Source organism: Copadichromis virginalis, linkage group LG5 (genome assembly GCF_057382275.1).
Source record: "Copadichromis virginalis isolate Kocher_CV1m ecotype Utaka linkage group LG5, C_Virginalis_male_GT1.1, whole genome shotgun sequence".
NCBI lineage: Eukaryota > Metazoa > Chordata > Actinopteri > Cichliformes > Cichlidae > Copadichromis > Copadichromis virginalis.
Genome location: NC_140622.1, coordinates 38421095 through 38443951, shown reverse-complemented (window position 1 = coordinate 38443951; position 22857 = coordinate 38421095). Strand labels below are relative to the sequence as shown.

General features: G+C 38.1%; 2 protein-coding genes across 3 annotated transcripts in view; one reads left to right on the top strand and one right to left on the bottom strand.

Annotated features, from left to right (window-relative positions):
- Window positions 1-16765, top strand: part of LOC146710309 (protein phosphatase 1 regulatory subunit 1A-like) — a 32442-nt gene extending 15677 nt beyond the window's left edge. Inside the window, exons 1-6 of one of the 2 annotated variants that reach the window (XM_085457717.1) lie at window positions 4701-5215; window positions 6110-6147; window positions 6314-6377; window positions 8260-8442; window positions 11139-11267; window positions 14057-16765. In XM_085457717.1, the coding sequence (XP_085313843.1) occupies window positions 5197-5215; window positions 6110-6147; window positions 6314-6377; window positions 8260-8442; window positions 11139-11267; window positions 14057-14127 (504 nt within the window). In that variant the 5' untranslated portion in view covers window positions 4701-5196 and the 3' untranslated portion in view covers window positions 14128-16765. Of the gene's footprint in view, window positions 1-4700; window positions 5216-6109; window positions 6148-6313; window positions 6378-8259; window positions 8443-11138; window positions 11268-14056 lie in introns of those variants that run through there. The other variant, XM_085457716.1, reaches the window with a different exon arrangement.
- The window catches only part of LOC146710307 (dual specificity calcium/calmodulin-dependent 3',5'-cyclic nucleotide phosphodiesterase 1B-like), a 28860-nt gene continuing 21444 nt past the window's right edge, over window positions 15442-22857 (bottom strand). Inside the window, exons 11-14 of the mRNA XM_085457715.1 lie at window positions 20702-20783; window positions 20214-20331; window positions 19005-19141; window positions 15442-18602 (exon numbers count right to left, since the gene is read on the bottom strand). Of these exons, the coding sequence (XP_085313841.1) occupies window positions 18508-18602; window positions 19005-19141; window positions 20214-20331; window positions 20702-20783 (432 nt within the window). The 3' untranslated portion in view covers window positions 15442-18507. The remainder of the gene's footprint in view (window positions 18603-19004; window positions 19142-20213; window positions 20332-20701; window positions 20784-22857) is intronic.

Below are 22857 nucleotides of genomic sequence, written 5' to 3'. Positions count from 1 at the left end.
CCTCTGCATTTATTTGAGTCAGTAATTGGACACTGAGCATGTGCAGAGTCTCAAAGTCAACCTTGATCTCTGAATAAAAGTGCGGAGCAAAACCTCAACAATCCCCTTAGCTTCATAGATCAGAGACGAGAAAAGAAAAATAAGGAACTCGAGAGGGTGTGCAGAGGAGTGCAGCGGGCAAAGTCATTTTAGAAAAAAAGGAATAGGAGGATGAATAAGCATGGACAAAACATAAAAGTGTAATTTACTTACATTTATATTTATTATACTGATTCCAGGGACTGAAGGAAAAAGAGAGAATATGTATGTGTGAATGAGGGGAGACGGGTGGAAAGGTTAAGTCGCAGGTATTAGAGGTAGTGAAGGTGTATGAGCTGATACACCTGGGGTCAGCCATCCAAAGCAATGAACAGTACACAGCAGAGGTGAAGAAAGGAGTGCAGGAAGGGCGGAGTGGGTGGAAATGAGTGTCAGGGGTGATTTGTGACAGAAAGACAAGAGCAAGAGCGAAAGGGAAGGTTTACAAGAGAGCTGCTATGATGTATGGTTTGGAGATGGTGGCACTAACAAAAAGACAGGAGGTGGAGCTGGAGATGGAGGCAGATGAGCCGCTGTGCTGATCCCTGATAGAAAAAGATGATACTGACTGCAGGCTTCTGATTTTAAATGTCTTTTAAACATTTTTTTTTTCTTTCTAAACTTATTAAACGTACTAGAGACCAAAAGGTCTCTTAGGTTCCACAGAATCGTACAGGAGAGAAGTTTTCCACTTATCCCATAATATGGATTTACCTTGTTTTGCCTTAGTGTCACTTAAAATGAGGAATGACTCAAATAGCCCTTAGTAAAGCACAGTTAGCTTGCTAAGCTGGTCTGCAGGAATAGTTTTTTTTGTACCAGCGAGACGTGAGTGATTTCCTGACAGATACACGGTGACAGTTTTTTACTCAGACACATCTTGGGAGGCACACTGCTAAGACACTGTTGCACTACATGGTGTTATTGTCACAATGGTGCCCATTTATAAGTACACACTTTTAATTTCTACACTATGATTTTATTATAATAATAATTTATAGCAAATTATTGTCATGGCTCCTTGCTGTGGTTTGTAGATCACTAGTGTTCCTTTCACACCTCTTTGAAAACCATTACTGAGATCTAACTGAGCAGAGAGATTGATAACTTTGCCTCAGGGAATTATAAAGTGTATTCTATTTATCTTTATTTATAATGTAAAAATATAGAAATCAGATAGTGACAAATATATATTTTTCATTCTTTTTTTTGCAGAAAAAACTGGGTACCAGTATTGACCACAGGCAGTAAAAAACCAGCCACCGTAAAATTGGCGATTGGTTAGTGAAACTGAATCGTGACATCTCGACTGGAGCTGTTTTAGCTGTTGGCCTCTTGATGTTTCAAAACAGCATGTAAAGAGCAAGAAGTGACTTTGAGAGCTCAGCAGGCTCACTGGCTTAAAAGCATTAGAATACCCTGGATAATCTTCTTTTTGAACTCTATTGATGCTTTTATTTTATAAACATAACATAGCTGCTGGCTGCTTTCCCATAAACTTTTAAGCACTCCAATTTTATTTGATTTTATTTGATTTTTTGTAACCAAAGGATTCACCCCCTGCTGGCCATTAAAAATCAGGCAGGCTTAAGGCATTTATCCATTGGCTTTACTTTCCAGCCCCACAAGCTACCTTTGTCTTTTATGCTACCTGTGATCCTCACTAGCAGCGGCAAAGACTGACATGTAATCAGAGCCCGAGACAGTTGTACGTGTGTGAGACAGAACACGGATGTGCAACGGAAAGGGGGATGGGGAGCACACATGACGATGAGGGAGAGGAGCTGTGCTGGTGCAGAATTGCTGTGCCCCACATCACACGGATTCCTGCATTATTTAATGTTATTACAAGCGAGTGGTGAATTTCACTACAGCTTTCTCTGAAGAAGAGCTTTACTTACTCTTAGGGTGAGACGAGGAGAGCTGAGTGAAATGAAAAAGAAATATTTGATTCATTACAGTAAATTAAACTTTGCCATAATGGCTGCATCTGAAATTACATGCTGATTACCATATTGAAAGTCTATGAGAGATTTTTCTACCGTATCTCAAACCCAGTGGTGGCCCAAAAATCTCATCACATATTATTTATTGAATATTGCAGTATGCACAAATGGTATATCACAGCTCCATAAATATCTACTGACTATGGCAGCTCTGATATTAGTGCTCTTTAATTAAGGAATCAAGGTTTTAATTGCTTGTTGCACTAGTTTTTAAAAATGTGTTCACATTTCTCCAAATGCAAAAGAGCAGCGTCACTTATGGAACTCTTATATATGAAATACTTTAACCACATAACATGAGCACAAGCAGCAGCAGCTTGTCTTTGTAGGAGTGGATCCTGGCACCTGACACACTTTGGCACATTTAAAACTAGTAGGAATTTCCAACATGATATGATATGATATAATCATATATATGTGTAGTCTTCTGAATATTACACATACAGACCATGTTTCACTAAGAATAAGACAAACTAAATAGCACACTCTTCACAGACCTACCACTTTGTGCACAAAGTAAAAGAACGTATTTATGTTACACTCTATTTTAATGCCATGGATGTTAAAAACAGCGTGATTGTTGTGTTTATGTTAAATCCAAAAGGCGTCAGGAAGTTTTGTGTTGTGCTGTTTTTAGGTGCAGGCCTAAAAACAACAGCTTTAGGCAAGACTGAATCTTTGTACCTAAGCCAAGTGACTACTGACAAGAATACAAATAAGCATATTAAAACAAAACAAAGCATAACAAAAAAGAATGGCGCGTGGGTGTGTGCGCTGATTAAAATGCACATACTATTAATAATAAAGTGGGTTTTCTGTTATATGCAAGAGGAAAGACACTTTTCTGATCAGTCTTTAGACACAGACTTCCAGCCCTTAAGCCTTTTTTTCATTTCAACATTATACGGTTGTTCGAGTTTAAACTGCTGATATCTGCCTTATGCATTAAGTGGCTGCTGGTTTGTTGGGGATTGAGTGTAGGAGGAGGAACAATGTTGCCTTTAAAATTAAAAGCAGGCAATTATTATTTGTCCACAAACCAAAGACTTCACCTCCCATCTTCTCTGTAACCAACAGTAACAAACTGCAACATGAACACAGAAAAACAAGCCTTTCAGATGCAAAGTGTGAGAACAGTGTTTCCTTTTTCATTTATTGCAAGGCTGCTTTTTCTTTATCAGATATACCAGGCCAGCTTCAAACAGACACCAGCAGTGCATAGCTAAATTGGAGCGGCTTGGCAGAGTAAAGTGGAGGCAGAAGACCCTCTCTGTTCTCATCTGGCGTCGTGTCAGACAGTCAGCTGGGAGCTGCAGTGATAGACTCATCAGTGCTGAAAAGGCTTTTTTTATTGGCCTTTTCTCTCATTCTGCATCACAGATGGGCCCAACACGAGACAAAACAATCTGAATATCAGCCATGTGAACAATTTTTCTGTTTTACCCAAGTTATTTTTTAGCTTTTCTACTGCTACACATTTTAATAGTTGTGCTGTTTGATTTAATTAAACATTTTAAAACTTGTGCTTATCCCAAATACTAACTTAAATCATCATAAAACCTAAGAAAAACTAAGATAACCACAAATACATTTTGGGCTGCAGTCTAAAATGTCAAATAGTATCCTGCTGCTTGAGGTGATGTCAGAGTGACATCTTTTATACTTCATTTTTGGACGCACAATTTTGGTCCACTGAAGCGGTTGTATTTTGCCAGGCGACCGTCTTTTTTTTTCTTTACGTCTACTGAACGTCACAATAATTTTGCAACATGTCTATATTTCACATCATAAAACTGAAATGATTGTTATTTGAGTAAACAACAAGATAACAAGACTGGTATATATTATTTTAGCTGTTATGCAATCAGATGTTACGAGCACATGAATCTGACGAGGGTTGCGTCACTGTTAGGGTAAGGCTTGCACTAAAGCAAAATTAGCTTAACTGTCCTTCTGGGGACCATATTTAAAAAAAATAAACAATATATTGTAAGTAATAGGAATTTGAACATAAACATAAGCAAGTTTTTAATTAGGGTCAAGGATGCAGGGGACCATTTCCCCCCAGCCTTCTGTATACCCTAGCAAGTCTTATTCACCCAACCACAATCACATTCATGCAGCACTTTTATCTATTTCATTTCTCACACACACACACACACACACACACACACACACACACACACACACACACACACACACACACACACACACACGTTCCAGTCGATGCAATATGGGGTTCAGTATCTTAAGAATACTTCAGCATTCAGACTGCATAACACTGTGGGCTCAATCCACCCACCTTCCAATTCCACCACCTGAGCCACAGGTGTTACAGCGAGTATGGATATTGTTTTGTTGTTTTTCTGGCTAATGATAGTTAATGGTTTACACTCTACATAGAAATAAGGCCATAGCCTCTTACTGAGGCAACTTTATCATATATCAACTTTATCAAGCTTTTAATGTGAAAAATTCTACAAGACCACCTTTTAACATATATTTTCACAACCGTGCATCCAGCCACTTTCTTCAGTTTATCATATTGAGGATTGCAGGACATATTTACTCTAATGATAATATTTGCAGCCTCTCATAGCAAACACAGTGAGAGGTTTTAGTGCTGCTCAAGAAACATAGAATACACGTATTTTTTCACTGATAATTTCAGACTGTTTTATCAAACATGATCCGGAGACGTAAAGGAGAGCCCACAAGTTAATATGAAAAATATCCATAATGTCATATGAACCTTCTAAAACTCCTGGGATGCTGTGTTAATAGGATTCGGCTTCACGGGGATGAATCTTTTTTTTAAATGACATTTATTGGCTTTTATACCGTGTTTCTTACACCCCCATGCATGTGTGTGGTGAAGAGAGACAGAGAGAGAGCGATGATGAAAAAAGAAACAAGCACATCAGTGGCATTTTTCAGCAGTCTAGCACATACTTTTTAGTGGGAATATTTTGGTGCACACACAGTGCCTTCCCAATGCCTGGGGATGCATAGGTTGCCAAGCAACAAGGTGGTGTCCTAGAAAAAAAAAGTTTAAAGCTGTAAAACGTTGATTTGGATCCAAGTTCAAAACGCTCGCTATTGATCCCGGTTAATGGTTTCACTGTACTCTGGTGAGCTGTATTTTCTTTCCTTCTCGGTTCTTCATTGTTTCGAACAGAGCCGTGTTTCATATATTGATTTTTTATTGAGTTTTTCTTCATCCCGTGAGCTTCAGAATTCATACTTCATATTGTGCTGGACCTGTCCTCTACTGCTAAGTAAAAACTGTATTCAAATAAACAGTGCTATAAAACTCTGTAAGTGATTAACTAGAAGTAAAAATCTTGCTTTTAAAATGTAATTTCAGTACAAGCACACAAGTTTCATCAAACTAAATTAGCTTAACAACAAATAAAGAATATTTCAGTGTTTCAGGCAGCTGTAGCCTAGTCTTTTAGATTCTTTCCCTCGCTGTAAAAGTTTTATACTTTATATGAACATTTTAAAATTCTTAAGAATTTTATGCATCTATATAATATGTGAATAATTGCAGTCAAACTAAGCTCTGCTCAAGAGTGCACCACAGTATGATGTATATTTACTTCCCTTTAAGAGTGTTGCACGTGCTTAGGTGTGTATCTGAGAACAGCTGTTGAGCATATACAGGGGTCTATGTGAAAGATGTAAGTGGATCATAAAAAGAATCCTTCAGACGTATGATGAAAAATAAAACATTATGACCAACAATTCTGGATAAAAATGGAGCAAACCATATTGCAGTGCTTGTGGTTACAGCGTGTCAGATAACCATCTGGCTGGAGGTCACCATATATCCACTGTGCTCCACACTGTTCAAACACACAAGTGCTCCAGCGACAGTGCTCTCACACTGAAGAATAAGCTGTTAAAATCAGACTGTGAAATACATGGAAACTTTCTGTGCAGTTATCAAGTGTGTGTGTGTGTGTGTGTCTGCCTTTTCATAATTTAATCCTGTACTTATTCTATTGTTTGCTTTCTCATAGAAATTGATGAAGATCGTCTCCCAAATCAGCTGTACAAGGTAATCTAGTTTCTTGTCTATTAAAGTTTGATTTTGTTGTAACAAGATTACGAAAATGAAATTATGTGAATTCTGGGTTTCAATTTTAAGCTAGTTCTATGTTATAGTAATATCTTCAATCTAAGAGCTCTCTGCCCAGCTGACGCGCAGCGCTGATATTTCACAGGCAGCCTTGTTGAACTCTCCTCGGCAACGGCGAAAAGGGCAAAAGGGAACGCCTACGATGAAAGGTGAGTTATTTTATAAGCATTGCCATCAATACTACAGTAACTGTGATGCTGGTACTTTAAGTATTATAGCACACTTTTGGTGCTTGAGAAACAAATGCAAAAGTCACATTTGGCTTTGGAGGACAATGCTTTATACTCTGTCACTACTTTACTGTAAGACAGTGAAGACTGTGGTAATGACTGAAGAAGAAGGTTAGTAAGCTGCTCAAGTCAAAATGATAATAAGTACCATAAACCAGTACTCTGTGTAATCTCTGTTAAATTGTTGTGTGCTCTTTTGATAAAACACCAACTGATCATAAATCAGCTCTTTATGACTAACACTATTCATTACCACACAGAAAAATATTGTTGCAACCAAAACCTGTCTTCCTTCTCTCACCCCAACCAGTCGCAACAGGCCCCGCCCCTCCCTGAGCCTGGTTCTGCTGGGGGTTTCTTCCTGTTAAAAGGGAGTTTTTCCTTCCCACTGTTGCCACAGTGGTTGCTCATAGGGGGTCACATGATTGTTGGGTTTTTCTCTGTATGTATTAATGTAGGGTCTACCTTACAATATAAAGCACCTTGAGGTGACTCTTGTTGTGATTTGGTGCTATATAAGTAGCACTGAATCCAATTGAAATCGAAAACTATTGCAGTATATTAGTTAGTATTAAGGGTTTTTTTTTTTTATATATTGCTCAGCAAAAAGCTGATGGAACACCAAGATAAAAAAAATAAACTAACTAGCTGACGCCTCATACATACAGTAAGTGCATTAGTTCAAAAAAGTAAATTTTTGGCACAAAATGAAAGATTTCTATTCGCTAAGAGGGTGGCTTGCCAGTGTTAGCCGGATCACTCCACATTTAAACCTCTCAACATTAAAATTGTTATAGAAGTAGTTTTTGTTAAAGGAATCAAATCCAAACGTTACCCAAATAAAAACATCCAGTGGAAGTCCAGGTGTTCTCATTTAAGTTGATGACATGTTGTTATTGGTGTTGAGTGTTATATGTGGACCCGGTCGGCACTCAATCCAACACTCATTCATTTTCCCATTATCTTATGAGAATTCGTCCCAGTTTTTATGTTTTCAGTTTAAAAAGTGGGTCTCTAATTTTGAGATTAAGGTCCTGCACCACATGAAACAGGCAAATTATTTATTTATCTTTATTTCTACTTTTTTGGGGTACTTGGACCCAGCAATTTAATGCAAATCCATTTTTAAGAGACCAATTCAGCTTACATACAAACACAACATGTAAATGGTTTTATGCAAAGTACGTGCAATAACATGGAGCGTTTACGAAAAGTGAATCAAGAGAACATTAAAGACGAGATAAAAGAAATAGGAAGCTCTAGGATATTTCCTTTTCAATTAGTTTTACAGCTAAACTGCATGCTCTGAGTGTGATGAGTCAGTTCTTGCAGAGGAGATAATCAGTGTGCTTTAGTTTCCTACTACAAGGGGATTAAAACTAATAAACCACAGATGGAGGAGGCTGGAGACAGCGATTAAAGAATTCATATCCAAACTCTGATGTGTCTTTACCTGCCCTGTCACTCCAAACTGTGCAGGGGGTTAATTAAATGTTGCCAGTTTATTAGATTCTTAACCCACAATATGTTTTCCACCTACACTTCCCTTCATTTCTGTTACCTTTGTGCTATTCATGACCCATCTTTTCTCCCATTGGCTGCCTTCATCTCACACCTCTTTCTTTCCTTACTCTCACCTCCCTAGTGATTTTTTTTGCACTTTAAATTTACCCTTTAACTTCAATATTCCTACAAACCCACCTCCTCTTCCTTTGCAAGATAGCTCTTCCACTTATCTAACCTCTTGTCATTTTCGTCTTCTCTTCCCTGCTTTTCTTTTACCTCTTCTGTTACCTCCCAGAGCTACAGTTCCTGGTAGAGCACCACCTGTACAGGCAGCAGCAGGGAGCTGGAGACGAATGCTCCTCAGAGAGCTGCCTGTCAGACCGGCCCAGCCCCGACTCTGTGCCCACGGGAGAGGAGCTCCCCCACGACGATGAGGCCACTGCAGAGGCCTTTGAGAAACTGCGTTGCCAAATGGAGGGTATGTGCGGAGGCTGTCAAGCAGGATTTAATTTGTGTGCTTGCAGCTGCTTATTCAGCAACAGATGCATCCTTAAAATCTGCTACAGTACTAATTTAGGCACAAAGACTAACACTCAACACTTGGTCCACTGAGACCTACCGTATTTCTGTGTTTATGTTGATTTTCCCTTAAGATAATCTTCAGTGAATATGGTCATGAGTGAATATTTATCTACCTCTACAACCTATCAAATCATATTTTGGAGTGATAGTGGATTTCAGTAGGTAGGAGTTATTTGCAAATAACGGGTAAAAAGTACCCTCTACTACTACCTACATTACATACCGTCATGCTTAGCGACAAGCAATCATCATTTCCATCATTACATCGGACAGAATGATCCACCCCTCCGTCTGCATGCATTGAAAAGCCTGAAGCTCAGAGAGCCGCAGAGAGATCCCTCAGCTGCAGAACAAAGAACTCACCAATACCAACAGACATGACATTGACAAAGTGACAGAATGAAAACGTGTTCTGCAAAACAGCTTTGAGTGGCAGCTATAGGCGTGGAAAAGCGGCTATAATTGTGCACCCTATGAGGATTGTTAGCTGAATATTGCTCGGCCTCAGTGCCTTTGCTGTTTTTCAATCCTGTGCTTCCCAACCCTGCAAATCAAACTCCTCCAAAGGGCACAAGAGCATATTTCTGAGAGGCGCTAAGATTTTTGATGGATGAGCATAAACATTTCCTCTTTTCCTGTTTTTTGTAAAATATTTGTTCTCTTCGGATTTCAGCAATTATTTCAATTAATTATCTAACGAGATTTTATAAAACCCTGTGATGTAGTGGACGGCAATCAAAATACTTACATTCACACTCACAGTCATACAATGTTTTGTTGTTAAAATGCCTTTAATTACTTTCAGTTATTACGCTCACACTCTGACGGATGCAACAGAGACAATTTGGGGTTCTGAACATTTCTTCATGCAGACTGGAAGAACTGGGAAACAAACTACTCACCTTCTATTTGTAACCAACTCAACTTCTACTTTCTCTCCCTTATTTGGACATGAATATAATACTTGTGTAAATCTGCTTGGTTGCTTTTGATTTTTGTATCTCAGTCAGTCAGTGCAGCATAAGGGGGAATAAATATTGCTTACAAAACATAAATTAATTTATGAATAAAGCCTGAGGGGTGACTGCGGGGGGAAAGGGTATAGAAACGAATGAAAAGATGGTTATGAAGCAGTATGAAGGTCCTAAAGTGGAAGGAGAAGATGGAAGGCCATGCCGTGTGGCATCATAAAAAGCTGAAAATACTGGAAATAACAAACACAGCACATTAATATGACCCTGGGGTGTTCGATAAGGGGAAAAGGGATAAAAGTAAAGAAGAAAATGAGGCAAGAAACATTAAGATGTCTGTAAGGAATGTATGTAAATCGATGATGGATCAGGAGAAAAGGGGGAGGGTAGACGTGAAACAAAGGCATCAGATAAAAATGGGAGAATATGAGGAAATATGCTTTAAAAAAAAGTCAGAATTTAAAAGAATTGTTCGTTTCCTTGTCACGATGTGAAGAAACCACATTTGTCTCAGTATCATCAATAAAAATTTAGCTAGCTGCTTGTTTAGTTTAGCATGATAGACTAGATGGAATAAAACAGGAAATATCTAGTACAAATAATATAGTTAGCTTAACATAATTAGTATATTTTAACTTTTGTGTTATTTTGATGACATACTGTAATTATGTTGACACATCATGCAACAAATCATTTAAAATGATTTGATAAAAAGAAAACGTCTTATAACCATCTCTGTTCTCGGTTCACTTTGCTGTCCAGATAAGGAAACACTTTCTCTGCATTATCAAAGAGCAGCCCGGCTGTCCTTGAGGCCCTTTTTAGAGCCAAAACAAACAGCACCAAAAAAATTAAATAGGTCAGGGTGCTCCCAAAGGCTCCATTAGGAATTAACTTTTTCAGCCTCCAGTGAAACCTCACCAAATACAGGGTTTCACTGCAGAAACCATTAGCCGTACCCAGGTAGTTTGGTTTTGATATTTTGTCAGATTGTTGTAATATTCAGTACTAATGTTGACTCTCCTTTAATAAAAAAAAAAAAAAAAAGCACTTCCTATAGATCAAAGCAGCACCATAACAGATACTATCTCCTGGCTTTGCTTTTGTCTGATGACAAAACCAGAGGTGAGTTTTTCGGGGTCAGGGATAACAGTTCAGTGTAATGGAAGGTGGATACAAGGTCACGGCATACACTGTGTACACTTTAGTAATTGGCCGGGACTAATGCATCATGAGTGGACAAGACTCTTTTTTTTCTGAAGCTGTAATAGCACAGGGCCATTTTTTTAAATCCGCTGTAACACAGATGTGTTTGTGGTGTAAAAGCTTCAAAAGCTTTACACTGACATTTTTTTTAATCTTTTTGCATTATTCACCTTATAGATGAGCTGCAGATTAAGTCCTCAGTCCGGGTGAAAGGAGTTAACAGCAAGATAGGGGAAATAAATGAATGATTATTAACATCAGTTGTTGGCAGCTTTGCTCAAAGATCACCAACTGGACACTTCAGGTGCAATTGTTGATGAGACTAGTTGAAATAACGAAAACATCTTCATCCTTTTCAACTCAGTTTGAACTTCCATTCCATCTTGTTTACCATTCGTCTTTCTGCCCTCTGCAGAGTTCTCGAGGGAGAGTCTATTAGAGGCTGCCGGTGGGCTCGAGTGTCCCCTCACCAAGGAGAAAGAGGATTGCTTCAGTGTTGCCAGTGTAGCAGATCCCTCATCGCAACAAAACAATGCACAAGCAGGTACATAACTGTCATTAGAGCCTTGCTTTTTGCAGAAAATGTCTCCAACGTGGTCTTTTCCTCAGGGGACTCCTCATCCTCCATGCAGCCGGCAGGATTTATTTAAATTTATTAAACTGCGAAACAGCTTTGGCTTGCTGTCATATAATCATGGCTCGTCAACAAACATCTGTGAAGTGGCTTTGATCCCCATTTCACAGAGCACCGACATGGCTGAAATACCCTGAGAGGAAGGTACACACACGAGTGGAAAAATCAGGTTTGGGAAAAGGGGGCAGGAGGAGAGCTAATACTGGCATATGGTGCAAATGGAGCATGTAGAGCTTGTCTTTTTTCCCCTTTCTGTATTTCATTCTTTCTTTCTCGCTGAAATGTATTATTTCTTTTCTATGACTTGCTGTGAGTCCTAAAATCTTTCATGAGGCATTGATGGTCTTATTAGTGAACCCACAGCTGAAATAAGCCCAACATCTCTCCAGTCTTGCGCTTTTAAAATTCATATAAATTTTTTTAATCATATTTCACATGCTGAGACAAACACAGCTCACTCCTGGCTACTGATCATTTGATAGGATGATACAAATGCTGCTCATTGATTTCAACTGTAGTAAGTGTCATGTGAGCAAAGGGAAACCTGTGACTACAAGTTCACCATTGCAGGTAACACACCACTTGGCTGGTTGACTCACTTGACTTAATTTCTCACACATTTGGATTTTGAGCGACAGTGTGGGCCTCATGGATGCGGAGTAATACAAATCTTAGCTCAACTACATAGTTACATTTAATGAGCTATGTTTGGAGAAGCACAGTTTAGGGTCGTGAAAACCCAATCTGATTTATCCATGCATGGTGTGAAGTCTTGGGTCATCAGAGAGATTCAGCACACCTGTTCCAGCTCCACTATCAGCTGGTTAACAAGTCTGTCTCCTCTCTCTGCTTTCCATCTTGTAAATCTTTCACAGCACACATTTTGACCTGTCACAGTAAGGAAAGCACAAGTAAAATTAATGATGCTTCACTTCCTTAAGTGTTCCAATATTATAAACCATGACAGTGAAATGCCAAACACTGTATATAAACGATGGACATACCCTCCAGGTATGATGTCACTTCAGCAGTGTTGGGAAGGTTACGTTTTAAATGCATTCACTACAGATTACAGAATACATGCACCAAAATGTAATTTGTAATGTATTCTGTTAAGTTACTCAATGTGAGCAACATACTGTGAATACTTTGGATTACTTGGTATATCGCGAGTAGCCTTCAGTAATAGTAATAAATCACACAGCAATAGTAGATCGAAGGTACTGAAGTGGCACATAACCCAGGTAGCTACCTCAGCTACAGGTAGTTGCAGTAGGCTAACATTTGTTTTTTAAAAAGAACTGACTTCCAGATGTTTCTTTGGGTTTGATGCTGAGAGCAGCTTGGTTGCTGGCAAACAGAGTTTGCATTGCAGTCATATTCCCCCATTCCTTTCTTCTTTAAATGTGAAGTGGTGTCGGAATTGCCAAACAAGAAATGAATTCCTGCCCATGCAGTGCTGCCTCTGTTGTGCTGGCTCCGGGTCCATTGTTTAACTGACGCCACCAAAATTAGCAGGACGTTGTTACATTAGAACCGTTTGTTTGGGTTTCTGGCAATGCGTGGAATTACTAAAATTAGAGTGTGGATAGCCTAACATATGAAACTGGAAATGACTGTTGTGTAATCCATTTATTTCAACAAAGTAGCTGTATTCTAATTATCACCTATTTAAATGGTAACTTTAACGAAATGCAGTTACTCACTTCACCCGTTGCCCACTGGTGGTGGTCAGAGGGCCCGGTGGCGCCAGTGTCCGGCAGCCTCGCCTCTGTCAGTGCGCCCCAGGGTGGCTGTGGCTACAATGTAGCTTGCCATCACCAGTGTGTGAATGTGTGTGTGAATGGGTGGATGACTGAATGTGTAAAGCGCTTTGGGGTCCTTGGGGACTAGTGAAGCGCTATACAAATACAGGCCATTTACCATTTACTCCCCAACACTGCACTTCAGTTTTTCACTACTCAGTCTTCAAATATCAGACAAAAGCCGAACTCAGCTCAGAGAAAGAGACTGTTATTTTTAGCTATTTATTTTAGCATGACAAAAAAAAATAATGTTGACAACCATATACTAAATTAGCAATGAGTGTGCAGATACCTACAGATAGCCAGAGTGAGAGAGAGAGATGCAGGTCTGGGCTTTATCCTGGTTCAGCTGAATACTTCACCTGAGTGGAAATCGAGCATCATCAACACACCTGTGCTTTCCAAAACATGCTTTGGGTTTGTTGTTTCATTTATCATGTCGTTTTAACAGGCAGAAGGTTTAGAGGGATGACAGCAAATAGAGAATATGACAGAATCAGGGTAACCCCTGATTTTATTGATCCCACACCAGAGGTTTAAATTCAGGCTTCATCTGGTATCTGCTACTTCTGACATGTACTCATGTGAACACCCAGTGATTATGGAAGCTTTAATAAAATAATAAATTTACTAATGCCCATAGTACTCAATAAAAAGCTAAATGCATGTAATGTTTATGTAGCAATATGTTGATTACGCGCTTACCTTATTGTTCATATGCAACCCCCCCCCCCCCCCCCAAAAAAAAGCACAGCAGCAAAAAGAAAAAAATTGGAGAAATACTAAATAAGCTGTAAATATTTATTGTTTATTTGCACAAGTCCATTAAAATCTCCAGCGTCAGCCTCCAGCCTCTTCTCTCACTCTTTTATGTCTCTGTCTATATTTCTGCAGAAACAAAAGCAGGAGTGAGTCAGCCGGCAGAGGAGAAGACAAAGAAATGCAGCCTGAAGACAGAGAAATAGAGCAGTCCTCTGTGCAACACAATGCTGCTCAGTCTGCTCAGTCAGCCCTACACAATGACAGAAGATTGTGTCTGCAGATTCACTTTTTCAAAACATCAGGGCTTCAATATTCCTCTACGGCCAGGCCTTAGTTACCACCTTGAGAAAAAAAACAAAAGTTTCTACATTTATTTTGTGTCACAAATCTCGTGTAGAGAGACAGTTGTTATAATTATGTTTGTTTTTGTTAAAGCTCCCCCCGCACTAAATTAAAACTAGCCTATTGTATCCCCCAACTGGGATTTATTATCTGGTTAATGGGACAAGCTTTCATGTCTTACTCACACATATATTATCATAATCTGTCACAGGTTTAATATCCCGTTGATTTATCAAAGACAACAAATATTTTATTTGCAATCAATGTAGACATTTTCAATCAATTTATACGTGCCATGAATTCAACATTTATTGTTCCATCTCGTAGCAATAAAATAGCATCAGAACCTTGTAAGTAACCAGAGACAAAACCTTCGATTTAAATTCAAATGCCGCCTCGTATGAGCAACCAGAAAAGACAGAAATAAATGTGGGTTTATTGATATTTTATAGTAAACCTATATTTGGATTTTTGAACAACTCGGTTGATATTTACAAATATTTTTAAGGCCAACTGCAATTTTATTTATATTATTAATAATTAGTCGATTAAACACATGGAAGAAACTAGAAAGCCATTTTTGATCATAATTATGATTTCCTTTGGCTCCAGTGGGTCTCAAACTGTCGAGCCTGCCTGGTGGGGCAGACAAGCACGGTGTGTGGGTGGCTGTGATTACCAAAGTTACAAAATAAGGTGAAACTAAACTGACTGAAAAATGTAAAAAGAGGCTAATGACCGTTGATCTGTATTTTGTTGAGCTGTCATCCTTGCTCGACTTCTGAAGGCGGGCGTGCCAGAAAGTTTGGTAACCACAGCCTTGAACTGTGTCTACACAGAGCACATTTCAGACATTTTCTTCAGACATTTGTCCCACATATGTCTGACAGAAGAGTCGCTCATAGGTTAATCACACTGGGCATTAATTGAAATTCAATCTATAGAAGTTTATTTTCATGCTTTAAGTCTATTTTCATACATTCTGCGCTCACAGTTGCAGTGATTGCGTCCAACAAACTTTTACACACACAGAGCTCTGTGTAGATGCAGTTTCATGCTCTGCAGTTCTAAACAGACAAAACGTATAATGTCATTTCTTGGAAATATTTTTAATGTGATCATTTCTAGATGAAATGATTCACAAATAATCCCAGAAAACATATTTTTCTGCAGCCTTAACATCATCCCAAGCCTGCAGGTATTGACTCTGTAAACAGATGTAAAAAGAAATCCAGTCAGAAACCAGTCCAGCCATCAGAAAAGTAGACTAATTATACTGTAACAGCTGTCATTCTGGTTTTGTTTTCATTTTTAAGAATAGAGAATTACTCCCAATACAAATAGGAAGGCACTGCTTGTTGAATGAGAGAAAACAGAAAAACCAACCTGCAAGCTAAAGTGCAGCACATTAAACCACATCTAACTGCTGGTCTGACTCTGACTCCCCTGGTTATGCTTCAGGGCCACTGCTAACGATTGCCTGTAGCTTAAAGGCTACAGGGCAGATATGTTTACTTAGTTTGTTATTTGTGTGGCTAAGATTCAAACTCCTGTCAGTCAGTCACACACATGCAGACAGCTGAAGAGAAGCACCGCTGACCTTTCCCCAAAGTCATTTTAGTTCTTTTTAGCATAAAGGGAGGGAGAAAGCCTGTCTTTAAGTCTTTAAACCCTGTGTGAGCAATTGTTACTCAATAAGAAGTAGAAAGCTATGTCAGCTTACAGTAATGCATGTACTGATAACTAGACTATTACCCTTCTTGTAAATGTCTAGTTGATAAACAGGGTACAACCGATCGTCTCTAAAGCTCCGTTTGCATATTTAGGATTAACAAGGAGGAATCCATCCTCAGTGAGTAAATTGCACCCTCATTTTTGACACATGAATGGTTCTTGGGAATTTAAATTCTGGTCATGAAACACCCTCTTGCATGGCACTGAATGTACAGTGACTTGTTGTCTACGCCCAAGGTACTTACTGTGCTTCATTTTGTACAAAAAAACCCAACAAATTTAAACACTTTTTTTTTTAACTGCAGCATTTTATTTGTGTTCTAGTTTGTAACAAAGACATCTTAAAGTCATCAGCACACTAAATATTTGTCATGTAATCTGTCTTTGTATCACTGAAGTGGCATCATGTGACAATCTTTCTATAACCTTCACATCATACTTGACATGTCTAAATGGAATAAATGAACAAAACTAAATCTGAAGTGTCAGTGTCACTTTAGGAGATTAATCAGCCACAGCAACAGCCGTTTGTTACTCAGTTGCCAACAATGGTCACTTTATCCACGATGAACAAGAAGAACAGTAAAACATTCCTCCGCAAGCTTTGTTTTTCTCCTGCAATGTATTTATGGGTAAACTTGTTTTTTGAATGGTAGTAGTGTACTTTACTTGAATAACATGGACTTTTTTTGTTCTAGTTTTACTTGATTGATGATTACATCTGTAATCTAAATTTGTTTGATACAATAAAATGTTTAAATTGGTGATTGTTTTCTTTTTTTTGTAGGAAAGATTATATGAACTTCATCAGCAGCGTTAGCATGAAGATGCAAAGAACCAGGAGAGCTTTGCCCATTCAAGTGTCAAAAAAAGAAAACCAGATGCATTTTAGCAGGAATTCTTAAAGTCTTCACGTATCGTTGCATCATTGGTCATGCGCTCAGCTAAAGCTGATTTTAACTTTACTCTAAAAATAGACGCTCTGCTATTAAATAATTTAATGCAATCTGAAGCAAGAGCATAAAAGCACATATTTTTCATAAAAGGACAAGATTTCACAAATGCATTTTGTAACACTGCAGCAGTTTAAGCTGCGTGGGATACTGTATCTTTACAGACTGCTGTGAACAAGTTTAGCTGTTAAAGCGTTTCACCTTTGTGATTGGAGGTGGACATAGTGAAGGATCCTTTCAGAATAAAAGCCCAATTGCACTTTATCTGTTAGAGAGACTTAAAAAATATTTTGTAATGTACATTTACACTGTTGCACCTAAAATTTAGCTGAATTATAGAAAGGATATCCATATCTTACAGAACAGTTTTTTCTTTAACACAAGACTCTTTGTGTAACAGTCATTACTGTCTTGCTGTGTGATGGATTTATATTCATTTTATATTCAAAGTGGGTGTTGGGATGGAAGCTCAAATCATGCAAATCATACTGACAAGCAGCAGAGCTGTGTCTTCAGTTGTTGTTGTGGCATTTATTCATTTAAAGACTATCAGCTGATTCAAATTAGAAAAACATTTTTTTCCCATCTGTTGTAAGAAGAAAAGCGATGGTGCAATTCCAAACTGCTTCACTGACGAGCATTAAAATATGAAGCTGGTTGTGAAGCTGAACTACCCCTGGGCCATTGCAGTCTTTGCTCTATAGCTCCTCTTGCTGGGAGAGCAGAGAACACTTTAAATTTGAATGCATGCTTTACCATCTTCCATCCATTCGCTACCGCTTTTCAGGGTCGCAGGGGCTTTGCCATCTTATAATGGTTAATTTTGGCTGACCAAACATCGGCCTCTACCTCTTTATTATTTATTATTACTACTTATTCCTTAAAGTATTTCTCCCTTTTAAATTCTAAGAGCCTCTTTAGTTCACTTGCATTATTACTTTTTTATTCATTATCATTATTTTTGAGGTGCAATAACCAAGGAACTATGGTATGATTGCTTTCTAAATACAAGATAATTAATACAGAGTAATATCAAATTTTACCTTCTACAATAAAGGCTCTTCAAAAGAAATTTAAAATATTGCTTTTAAGTAAAAAAAAAAAAAGTTAACTGTTGTACGTTTGGAAAATGCAAAACATAACCGATTTAACTTAAGTTCCTATATTGAGTTGTCATGTCTGGATTACTGGCCCATGTGTAAATATGTCCCAGACAAAGAAACAGACTACAAAAAACTCATATATGACACAAAGTTTATTTTAAGGTTAAATGATTGTTTTATGCTTTGAAAGTTCAAATGTAACTTACAGCTGTTTAGATGACAAATTAAATTAATGATATGGACTAGACTGTATAACATGACCAGCATGTGTACTTTTGTATTTAAATTATTGTAGTATGCTACATTTAAAATGAGGAAGTTTCTGTGATTACGCTACATCTTACCTTGGTAAGATCTCTCAGTTTTTAAAGTAAAAGGTATCTGAGTTTTGTTACAAAAGTGTTACTTTTTTCTATTCTGCAAACATGTATTACAAAGGAGCTGCTGTCTGCTATTTTGTATCTGTAGTGGAGTCTTGCAGGGATTTTTCTGACAACACTTCTTGTCTCGATCGCTGCTCTTTTGTCTCGCCGGGGTCTGAAAATCCTGGAGGATATAGAAGATTGGGAAAAGACATCAGAAAATCTAGTTAGGTTGAATAGAAAATAATATCTGTATGAATTCATCTCAACATGAGATCATTCTAAAATGAATTTAGATAACAAATCAAATCAAGGGTACTGAGCGCATTTATGGAACAAAGAGGCTTTTCCTAAGCCAGATCAGCAACAGGTCTTTTATTCTACTTTAAAAGAGGTTGTCAAGCTTTTTAAAGGTGATCTTTTTAAATTTGAGTTGTTGAAATATGTGCGAGCAGAAAAGGAGACTAAGTAGAATATAAAATTAAGTATAGACATTTAAATAAAACCTCAATTGTGTTTATTTTTTTTATATTTTAATGCATATTTGTGATTTTTGCACGTATAAACAAATAATTATGCAACCCACCATTTGAGCCACTTTCCTTCCATTTGAGCTTGTTGTCCTCAGTGTGCCGTGTCCAAGTAGAGCGGAAGCTCACCAGCTCAGCTGTGATGTGTGCGAGGCTCCACTGCAGGCCTCTGGAGCTCTCCTTCCAAAGATTACTGGTGAAAGAAAACAGTGCTGTTTGTATGCATATTCATATTCCAGTCATGAAAACAAATGACTCAGCTTAACCTGAGATTTTCTACACCAAGGTAAAGGATTGCACTTTTTTTCCATGAAATTATCTTCAAATATATCTTCAATAAAAAGAAAACAAATTAAAAGGAAAATAAGCAGCACATAAACAGGATTTTGTGCTGACACTTTTGGGTTCCTACTGACTTTGGTTATCCTTCTGGTGTGTCTAAAATGAGCAGTTACTGCTACAAATTTGAAGATTAATTCACCTTTGAATAATGATCATGTTTTGTCACTCAAAATTATCAAGTCATGATTACAGGTTTTTGACCAACTCAGCAAATGATAGTAACATAAAAAACACGGTGTACATGATCAACATATACATAGAAAGCAAAGAATTAGTGAAACTACAAGCTCCAAGTGTAAAACTGCAAAAGAGCCAAAAACTGAAGTTTCCTGAATAACCAGAGCTTGACTCCAAAAGCATGTCAAGTAGACCTTCACGTTAAACTGACCAGCTTTACAGCATAATTAAAGCCTGGAAAAAGTTTGAAGTTAATTTCCTCCTTTTGGGACAACTGTATAGATACTTTTTTTTTTAACAAGTCCCCAGTTTGAATTCTATTAAAGCTAAAAAATTATGCAGTGTCAGTGCTGTGTCTGTCCATCTGAGTGACAGATGGAGCCATTTAATGACTAATTGTACTAAGACACACGAAGGAAGTAGGTTTTCAAGAGTTTTAAAATCAGTTTTAGTCAAACTCTGTGTGCCACTCAATATCACAGTAAAAACAGACTTCTAATGTGTGTCAAATGCTTTGGCGCGATATGGCAGCCTCGCTTCTGTCAGTCTGCCCCAGGGCAGCTGTGGCTACAACTGTAGCTGCCTCCACCAGTGAGTGAATGAATAGTGGTATTGTAAAGCGCTTTGGGTGCCTTGAAAAGCGCTATATAAATCCAATCCATCATTATTATTATTATATTAATATCTAAAACCAAAAGTGCAATAAAGTTTATTTTCCCAGCAGGTTTCACAGGCCTTGTGTTTACCTATGTCTGTTGCAGGGGTCTGGTGGGCCTGGGTTCTCTTCCACCAAAGGAATAACAATCTTTTCAGCCATATCGGTCAGCAGAGAAAATGTAGGATACACAATGAAGTCTATGAAACCTGCGAGAACAAAATCCAGCATATCAACATGTGAAGTAGTTAGTGGCTCAAAAATACTAAAACCTTGTTACGTCTTTAATGTCAGTAAAGAAATTTGAGTGCATTTCAGTGATTCAAACACTAAAATTCAAAGGGCATATGCTGCAATATCACTGTGAACTGTTAAAAATAAAATGAACATAAATCCTGCCACTGGCTTGTTACTTTTGGAAAGAGAAAAAATGTGATTAGCTTCACTAGAGAATAAATTTTACTTGTTTTATGTATCTGAGATGGATATTTATTGAAAATCTTACAAAGGCATAAACAACAGACAAAAGCGATGAGGAAGCTGGTTTTAAAAAAAGAGGGTGTGATTTATGAGACGTACCGATCTGGGATTCAGCTACTAGGGTGGTTTGTCGATCACACAGTGGAGAGAAGGGGAGGCCGAGCTCTGCCTCTCTATCACCCTCACAAAGATAGAAAGAGAGAAAGAAGATACTTAAAGGGCATCCCACACAACACCTGAAAATAACTTTTAAAAGGTCAGTTTGTTCCAACAGTCGCCTCCTGAAACTATGAGACTGTTCAAACGTTTTTTAATTAACAGCCAAACAGAAAGAAAACGTGTTTCATAGGTACGCACACGTCTTGTTTCTGAGACAACAGCGCTCTCCCACACCTCTTCTGTTCTGATCTCCTTCAGATCCAGGTAGTAAAAAAAGCAGAGTGGGAGCAGCTTCGTGCAGCAGTCACTGTAAATACACTCACTACAGTCGTGCCAACTAACATCGCCAAAAAGCCAGACAATCAGGACAGCAAGCATTTTCTCTGTGGGGTAATTATGTTCTCATAGTAACTCAGACATCAACAGAAAGAGTCCCTCCACCTGATTGGATAACTGCGTCTCCTGCTGAGCTGAAGAACAGCTATAGCGTCAGCTGATGCTTTAAAGTCAAGACCAAAAGCCACTTCTTGCAGTCCTCAGCTTTTGGCTCATTATATTGTTTTATTATATACTTTTCCCCAAAGGTCAACAAAAACATGATAGCTTGACTTTCTATTTGGGGTTTGTGAGGCTTTAAAGGCAACAACACTGATTCTCTGCAGTCCTCTATTTCCCATATGTAGCCCTTTAAAGTCAAGTGCATTACATTATATATGACATGTACATGGGTTTTTGAGACTACATAAGATCTGAAAAAAAGTCATAACAAAAATATACATTTTTAAGCAATGAATTACAAAATAAAGCAAAATTTATTTTGATATTGAATTTATGTTTTATTATTTTGTCAGAATGTTCAATAAACAATTATTATTAAAGCAATTATTTCATGGTTCAGGCTTTAAAGGGTTAAAACTTGAGCTGTTAAGATTGATTAATTTTTTTAGTACCAAAGTAATGCAGAATAAGCTGTTAGGAGAGATTTTCCTTCTCTGCTGCCTCTGCGTCATATCAACGAGATATTTTTATGGATTTCTTTAGCTCTGACGTAATATCCACCCTCCCTATACAAGCAATTTACAAAAACTGCTGCCTCTTATTAGGCATGCAGCCCTTTGACTCATCAATCATGCAGTTAATAACAGAGCTAATAAGTCAGATGGAGACCAGGGAGCACCAGGGCAGATATGGAGATGTCTAAGAATATAACATAATGTGTTCTTTTATATTTTGAATTTACATTTATTGTGTGGCAAAAGCCTGCGAGCACCGAGAACTACAAATGAGCTGGCATCTAAACCACATGCAATCAAGGACAACCTTTGAGACAGGCTACATAAACTCTAATGCACTTTTGTTTTAGAAAATGACCGCCATCCTTACTAACAAGCCTGAAAATCAAATCACATATACTGGGAAGCCAGTGCATGTAAGTGCATGTAAGTGCATGTAAGAAGCTGAATGATAAAATGCTGGATTTAACCGCTACAGGCAACAAAGTATATACATCATCTTTGTTGGCTTTGTGTTTAGGGCACAGCTAATGGCAATCCTAACAGATAAACAACAATAGTGTACAGCATAACATGTTAGTCGTCAGCAAGGTCGAACGACAGAGGCCTGGCAAATAAGGGAAGTAAGTGAAGGCACAGAGACTGATAAGATCTATAGAGGAAGTAAATGTCTAATATGGTAGGATAAAGAGAGAGGCCTAACATACTATGTACTAAGCTCTCTCTGAGGTATGGCTTCAGGCTCCAGTGTAACATTTTTTCACCACTGAGGAATCAAATTGGAGGATTTGGACTTCCTCTACAATCATCTACAATCATCATTCATCTGCAGAGTATAGTGAACAAGAAAGCTCACAAATTTGAATCTGGACTCCAACGTGGAATCAGTGATGTAAGAACAGTGGCATCACAGTGGCTACACTTTATTTTTATCCAGTAACAAGATGTCCTGTTTTAATTAGTGAGTTTGGAAGTTAGCAGGCAGATTTTCTTGTTGGTTGGCGAGATTAAAGCTAGTTGTTCCCCTTGTTTTCTGTATTTGCACTAAGCTGAGCTGGGTAGCTGCTGGCTTAAACTCTTTAT